Here is a 7,807-nt window from a genome sequence, read left to right as displayed (position 1 = left end):
TTGTTGAGTTTGTAACTAAGTTTTTCAATTTTTCGTACAATTATTTTATCGATATATTATTCAATTTATTCAAATTAATAATAAAGTTTCAAACAAATTTTAAACAGCATTTTTTATATATACCTTTACATAAAAGCTTTTTCGGTGGAAAACAAACTACCCATCCTTGATAGCTCAATACAAAATATCAACAACAAATTCAAAACTTTCGTTTTTACTAAAATAAGTAATAAATGATTTTGTTTGAATGGACGGAGTGAATGCAGCGAAGCTTACCAAACAAGCACGGTCTCATCATTTGTGAATCGAGCCTTCACACATTCTACAGAACCAGAGGATAGAGTAGCTGAACTAATACGGATAACCAGCATGCTAATTAACAATGGTTACAAAAGAATATTCATTGAAAATATTATTAACAAAAATTAATACTATCGAAAAAACAACAAATTATGTGGAGCGACAGAAAAAGCAAAAAAAACACTGGTGGCAGAAAGAAAACAAAAATTATAAGACCTATAAAAGGGTAAAAAATCTAAAAAAACAAAATTTGGAGGTTATATTTATAGCAATTCTTACTTTTAAAGCTACTATATTTTTTTAATTAAAGATAAGAACGGAGTGCTATTAAGCGATTAAAGTAAAATTAAAAAACGTTTGAAAAATATACAAAGGAATGGTTTTTTGTAGCAGCGCTTGAATGTAATAAGAATGAGGAGATGCCAAAGGATAAATGACAAATTTGCTAAATGAAAAAGTTCTAACGGCTATAAAAGAAATGAAGATAAACAAAGCAGGAGTGGGTAACATATCGGCTAATATATTTAAGATTCTAGCGAAAGAACCAAAACGGGATTTTGTCAAAATAGGTCAACAAATTATACTAAACCGGTTAAGAAGTTTTAAAAAAAAACTATTCCATGACTGAAAAAATTAAACATACATATTTTTTCACTAAAAAGCATACAAATATTTTTTTTAAACTGAAAACATACATTAAAAGTAAAATACAAGTTAAATCAAACATTATATTAAAAACTCCTAATGATTGCGATTTTTAGAAATTGGGCTTCTTAACAATTTCATCGTGGGACTAAATAGAACGTTTGAAGTACATCCTAATCAGCATATAAAAAAACCATATAACCTTTGTGGTGAAGGGCCTTCCAGGGCTTTACCTTTTGGCTTACCAATGAAAGTCACTTGTTCTGATTTCAGATTAATTTCAAAGTATGTAATACTGCAACCAAGCGAAAAAATTTTAGATGGTAAACAAAAATTAATTGCCGCTAATGAATTGGAAGCTTATACAGTAGGTAATTAAATTTTTTATTAGTTTGATAAAAATCAATAGTTTTTACATTTCAGTTTTAACAAAGTTAATAATTTTTATTATTATTTTTTTTTGTTTTAGTTTAGTCCGTTTTAATTGACACTTTTTTCAAAACACTTAATACCGCTGATATGTTTACCTAAGATTGTAGCTTAAACAATGGCAATTGCCCTGAAAGTTGCACAGAGGAATTATTGGACGCGGTCATAGTAATTAAGTGTGTACCTTTCCGTGACAAACTGCTATTAAATCAAAACTTTTACGGTTATTAGCACTGATTGTATAGAAATTTGATTGTTTTTATTACTTGATTATTTTTATGATAGTTTTTTAAATTAAAATTTTCACTATTAATTTTTTCCAATTCTGTTTAATATTTTTTTGTGTATTTCATACTTTTTTTAAAATGTCTTTTCAGTATTGTTTTAATTTTATATTCTTTCCTGGTTTCTTTTTTTTGTCGTTCTAATACTCTTCTCTTTTCTTGTTGTATCATTTTTTTGCATAATTAAGCAATTTTTGCGTTTGCCAGAATTTGATTTCTAAAAAGAATAAAAATAATTGCAAACTATTTTAAATCTTTTTAATAACAAATTAATACAAAAGATCTCAAATTTATACGAAATTTTTATCGTTATGATTATAAAAATATTTGATTTTGATATAAAAATTAAGAGTTGTGGAACAACAGTTATTACGGATGCTTTGCACATGTTTTAGCATTAACATCAACTCCATTTAAAACTGTCAAACACTGTTCAGATTTCTGCAACACAAAATTTTATGCCCTGCACGTAAGATTATTTTTATTTGTTTTTCATTTAACTATCTATTTTACTCAATCAATTTTTTATAATTTTACTGTCTTATTATATCAATAATTAACAGAAGTCTGAAGATAACGTATCGACATGCACATGTTCTGTGGATGTGAATAACGCAGCTATTCCTAAAATGTGCAATGTAATTTGCGGAGTCGAACAAATGTGTGGCGGCAGTGGGTTCTTCTCTGTGTATTCAAGTTTGATTGATGATGACAACGGTGATGATGATGATATTGGTTGCGTCGCCAGTATTTATTACTGATTGATTGTCATTTTCCTTATATACATTGAATCAATTTTTTCGTTATTATAACGAAAAACAAGTTGATAATAACTAACCGCAAAGTAATGGTTGTAGTTATCTTAATGATAACAAATTTGATTGTTATAACTCCACAAATTAGTGTGGAAAAAAATTTTTTAATAAAATATCATCAGCAAAATAGCGACAAATCAATCAATGCACAATTTCAATTCCTTATGGAAACGTCGAATGCGCACAATTCTTTGTAGATTTTCAAAATATTTTTTTGACTTTAGTTTTTTTCATTTTTATATTATTTACATTCGTACAGGTCATAAAAAAGTTTTTTTTCTAATTTTCTTACTCGATAGTACAGTTTTAATTAATCTGTTAGCTAGTGTTCTGCAAATATATCCAAAATATACCATTTGGAATATTGGTCTTGTATTGTATTTTTTCATATACTTTTTCTTCGTTTGTCTAATATTAAATCCAAAACAAACAAACAGACAAACAAACGAAGGAACGAAAGAACGAATGAAAAAACAAACAAACATGCAAACAAGCAAAAAAATAAATAATAAACAAACGAAAATACAAACATACATACAAACACGTTAACTCCAATTTAAAACAAGGTAATGAAATCAAATTAAGCTATCATATAAAAAATTACACAAATAAACAGAATTAAAATATAACTGTATGTTGGGAATTAATGCCAGAAATTGTAATTGCCTGTCAGCGTTTATCTGTTTCCATAAGTCTTCAGCTGATTTATATTCATACAAAAAGGGTCTGATAAAAAAATTGGAAAAATTTCAGAAAAAAGAAACAAAAAGCCCACGGTCATGTAAAAATTTGGACTATAATTCAAAAATAAAATACTCAACCTTCTATTTCTTAAACTTTGTAGAACCAGAGGTGAATTAATTTTGATTTAAGGCCTACTGGAAAATACACAGACTTGTGGACTTTGCGATTTGTCCAGAGATGAGCCGTCGACCTAATGTCAATATAATACCAGAGGCAAAATTACTGTAGAAATTATTTCTCTTCGAATGAAGTTGTCAGCGCCCGGGACGGGTTGCCGGAAGATGTTAATAATGCTCCATCATTAGCAATTTTTAATACAGTTATAACTGCCCGGTAGTCGACGGGTTCGTATTATCCTAATGGAGAATAGTGACACGAAATAACTTTTAAACTACCGTTTTATTTATTTACAAATCAATAACTAATGTTAATCATTTAATCAATAATCAGTTGATAAAATTAACGTTAAGAAACTATCAAATTAACGTTCAGAAACTATTGCTCTCCGAATCGGAACTCCTTAACTTACATCGCAAATACGATAAAAATGCAACGCAGAGTCGAATATCAAATATCGCTTTCGACACTAACAATCGCTATTCGATGTCCTGCACGTTTTTGTATGCCAGTCTTATCGACGCTTTTCGAACGTCCCATATATCTCGCTGTCTTCGAAATGTATGCGTTCTTAGGAATAGTAGCGCCTCTAGCGAATATTTTGTGACAGTTGTAACAATGCTAAATTAAATTTGTTTTATAGCGATAAAAATATCTCACATCTTAATAGTATATTGTACTTACTCAATTGTGTTTAATTTGATCTTCAATGTAATGTAAACTTCTTCTACTTATTTTAAGATTTGTTTTTAAAATTTAACTTTGGTTTAAAAAATAATATAATTCATGTAAATAATATTTTGTGAAACTTGCTCTTTTTTTGTTTTCATTTTATCAGTTATATTATATTATTGCCTCTGTTTCAAGAAGATTAATGTTCAAAATTTGTTTCTTCTAAACTAACAACCTTAGAGTTACAGTATTATATTATAATACGGTCTTAAGCTGTTTGTACTATTGTTGCTATTGTACAATTGTTAAGAGTTAGAGTACTAAATTTACAATCATAATGATTACCACCCTTTTTTTTAATTTCCATAGAATCTTTAAATTTTTCTTCTTTGCTTGGATGCTACAAACTCGCAACGTTTGAATATGAACATGATGAACCAGGTCTCGTTGACCTTGAATGCAGAGCGCTGTGTTTCTCTTCCCTTTACACATTTTTTGGCACGAGGGTTAGTGGAATGATGATTTGATGACAATTTCTAAATTTTACAATTTGTAGTGACTCCACATGAAAAAGAAATCATTTTTTGCAACAACGCTCTTTATAGTTACAAAAGACTAAAATTTCATTATGGTATATATACCGAAACAATCAAATATGTCACTCTATCAAATTTGTTAAACTTGTTCACGTTCAGAGTTGCAAATAATTTTTCAATAATTTTTAATTAAAAATAAATAATTATTTGAAATGATTAAATGTGTTTAACAAATGCCTGTTGCTTTGTGTTCTTGATAAACGTTGAAAATATGTGCTTATAGGCACTTATTTGCTTTTGACGTAGTAAGGGCAAACGTTGTGTACGTGATACGTAGAACATTTTCTGCATCCAAACCCAGTCATTGCAAAGCAAAACAAGATTAATCACTTATAATCATTAAACATCCTTAAACCTACTAAAGAGTGAGTTGTTTTTCATTTTCTTTTTGACGAGGTTTTAGCCAGCCTCCTTTTATCAATCATATGCATTGCTTGTTGGATTTTTAGTAAATAAAGTAAGCCATGATGCCGCCGAAAGCTATAATAACAATCATTAAGAAACGTTCCTAACTGTAATGTTGTTTCGAATTATGATTACAAAAATATTTTGAAGGGTTTCTGTGGGGGTTTGAAATAACGCAGGAAAAACAGCATAATTTGCAAAACCTCATTGATTTAGTGCGCTTTAGACTCTGGTCTCATTCTTTAGTTTCAATGAACAAATTTATCAAAATTTTACAACTATTAGATTTTTATAGTTTATTAATAAATTCATTTCATAAAGATTTTTTAATTTTGATTCTTTTTTAATTGATTTATTTCATGCATTTAAGCATATTTAGTACCTACCTTTTTTCTGATCTCATATAGCCAGGCTGATTTGAGATTGTCATGCTTGACGGGCATATATGTTAAATGGCATTGCATTCCATATAATCCTAAAGCGATAGCAAATGCATAAACGGGAGAATAAATTGGGGTGGAATATACAATTCATGAGTATGCCTTGTTTGTCTCATGACAATCAGGGCCGACCTTATGCATAGCAAACTAGGTAGCCACCTTAGCCCTAGGATTTTTAGGGGCCTGAAACAAAAATATAAAAATTAAGTAAAAAATAACAGAACTTTATCAAATTTAATGAAAAACATCTACTCTGAATATTTATTGTGGTTTATGAGTGTTTATTGATAACCAAAAACATCAAAAAAAGACTTCGACAATTTGAGGGAGGCATATCAACTAATTTCTACATTTGATTTCAATAATCTCGATTTTGATAAATATGCAAACAAATTAATGTTTCCATAATATACAATTGTTCATGCGTCAGCATCGAAATCTCTCATAGAATAAAATTTTATCATTCGACGACTAAACAAACGCAAAGGTAAAAATTCTTGTAATTGTAATTCTATTTCAGAATAAAACCTCTTTTTTTAGAAATCATATATTGGAGAATTATTTTTATATAACTGTTTTTTAGATTAATAGCTTTATGCATAGGTTATGTGTTATTTATGCACGTGTTATTTATTCAGACTGAAATTTATTGAAATATGTAAAATTTTCTGGTGTACAGTTTTTAAACCACAAAATTTTTTTCGCTAAAGACCTCCGACTGCCTAAGGCTGTGACAATTAATGCGGGTTGTTGAAGTTATTTTTAGAAATAAGAGAATTTTTTAATCTTAGTTTATATAACTTTTGAACTGTTAAATTATTTTTATTGTTTTAAAAAATGGTTTTTATTATGTTTGAAAAGAAGGCCATTCCTTCACTTAAATAAAATAAATTTAACTTTTTGTCATTGATATTAATTTTTTGAAAACATTCAGGGTCTTACTGAATGTTATTGTAGCAACACCACGTTTGTGGCTGATCAAGTTTCCGCGGAAAATTGTGTTAAGAAGCAATTCGATGCGTATGCTGTCTACAGGGGTTTTATTTTTAAATTAATACCGTTTCAATTTACATTTTAGTATATGTCTGATTGCAATTACTGCCTTTTAAAATATTTTAATTTTTAAAAAGTTTTCGTTAATCATTTTGATTATTTTTTTGTTTTTTAATTGACAGACTGACCGACCGACACCGACCAATATACCGACCGACTGACTGACTGGTTGATTGATTGATCGACTGATCGATCGATTGATCGATTGATTGATTGAAAGTTTGCTCAGTTGCATTTAAAAAAAATAACTGGAAACTAAAATTAAATAATCGTCTTTCAAATAAATATACAGACAAATTAGGTATACATAGTGCGCTTAAATATTGACAATTTTATATAGAGGTTACAAAAAATAATGTTTAATTAGATCATATAAAAATATTTTCTTGTTTTTTCTTCAACAGTCAATTCTTATTTGGACATTAACGAGGATACAAAAAAAACCCATTTTTGTTTGAATAAGCAGTCGATCGACCCGTGTAGACCAGGACAATGTTTAAACGGATACATGGGCCAATCTTGTGATGTGCGAGGTATCTTGTGATTTCTTTAAATTGAACTAAAGTTATAAACCCAGTGAAACCATTTGGCAAAGATTTCAAGCTAGCATTTTTTAGCATTACGTAAACAATATAATTTATTCAAATATATATAACAATAATAAACTTATAATCGAAATGAGGAATTTATTAAAAATTGTCAAATTTATTTTCAACAAAAAATATCTTGCAAATTCATGCCTCAGCTCATGATTCAGAATTTATAGCCATTAAATTTTTTTGCAAAAATTTTTTAAATGTCATAAAATCACTAAAATTAACAGTGAAATAGAAACAGGACTTTATCATGGCTGTTCCACCTTAAAACGCTTTTCTGATAAACTATTTGCCAGACAATATTCTGTTTTATCTTGATTTTTAAAAATAATATCAATGTGAAAACCAATCAAAAACCAATTGTCGTCTTTTTTCATCTTTGCATTTTTTCATCTTTGCATAGTATTCCTTTCTACATCTCTGGTGACTTCAACTTGCACTTCAATAATTTATCATGTTCTTACACTCGTAGATTTAATGATATTTTGTCTCTTTTTAACTTAACACAATATTGTTCTTTTCCTACCCATACTTCTGGTGACACTATTGATTTTATTATAGCTTCATCTTTTTCTAAGCCTATTAATATCTCTGCTAGCTCTGTTCCTTATTCTGATCACCTCCTTATTGAATCTGTTTTTTATATTAGATTTTCTTCCTTCAAATTTATCTATGTCTATTTCTTAAAGATGCTGGTCTTCTCCTAATAAA

The 7,807-nt window shown here is 28.5% G+C and overlaps 1 protein-coding gene across 1 annotated transcript; it reads left to right on the top strand.

Moving 5' to 3' along the window:
* Positions 1 to 778: 778 nt before the first annotated feature.
* On the top strand, positions 779 to 7,044 carry HELRODRAFT_183156 (hypothetical protein; the record flags this gene model as incomplete). Its single annotated transcript, XM_009012195.1, has 9 exons — positions 779 to 869; positions 1,062 to 1,316; positions 2,009 to 2,127; positions 2,222 to 2,354; positions 3,090 to 3,325; positions 3,710 to 3,914; positions 4,376 to 4,512; positions 6,382 to 6,484; positions 6,905 to 7,044. 9 exons carry the CDS (start codon positions 779 to 781, stop codon positions 7,042 to 7,044), a joined length of 1,419 nt encoding a protein of 472 aa, XP_009010443.1.
* Between the last annotated feature and the right edge of the window lie 763 nt (positions 7,045 to 7,807).

Source organism: Helobdella robusta, assembly GCF_000326865.2.
Source record: "Helobdella robusta unplaced genomic scaffold HELROscaffold_100, whole genome shotgun sequence".
NCBI lineage: Eukaryota > Metazoa > Annelida > Clitellata > Rhynchobdellida > Glossiphoniidae > Helobdella > Helobdella robusta.
This window is presented reverse-complemented; position numbering and strand designations above follow the sequence as displayed.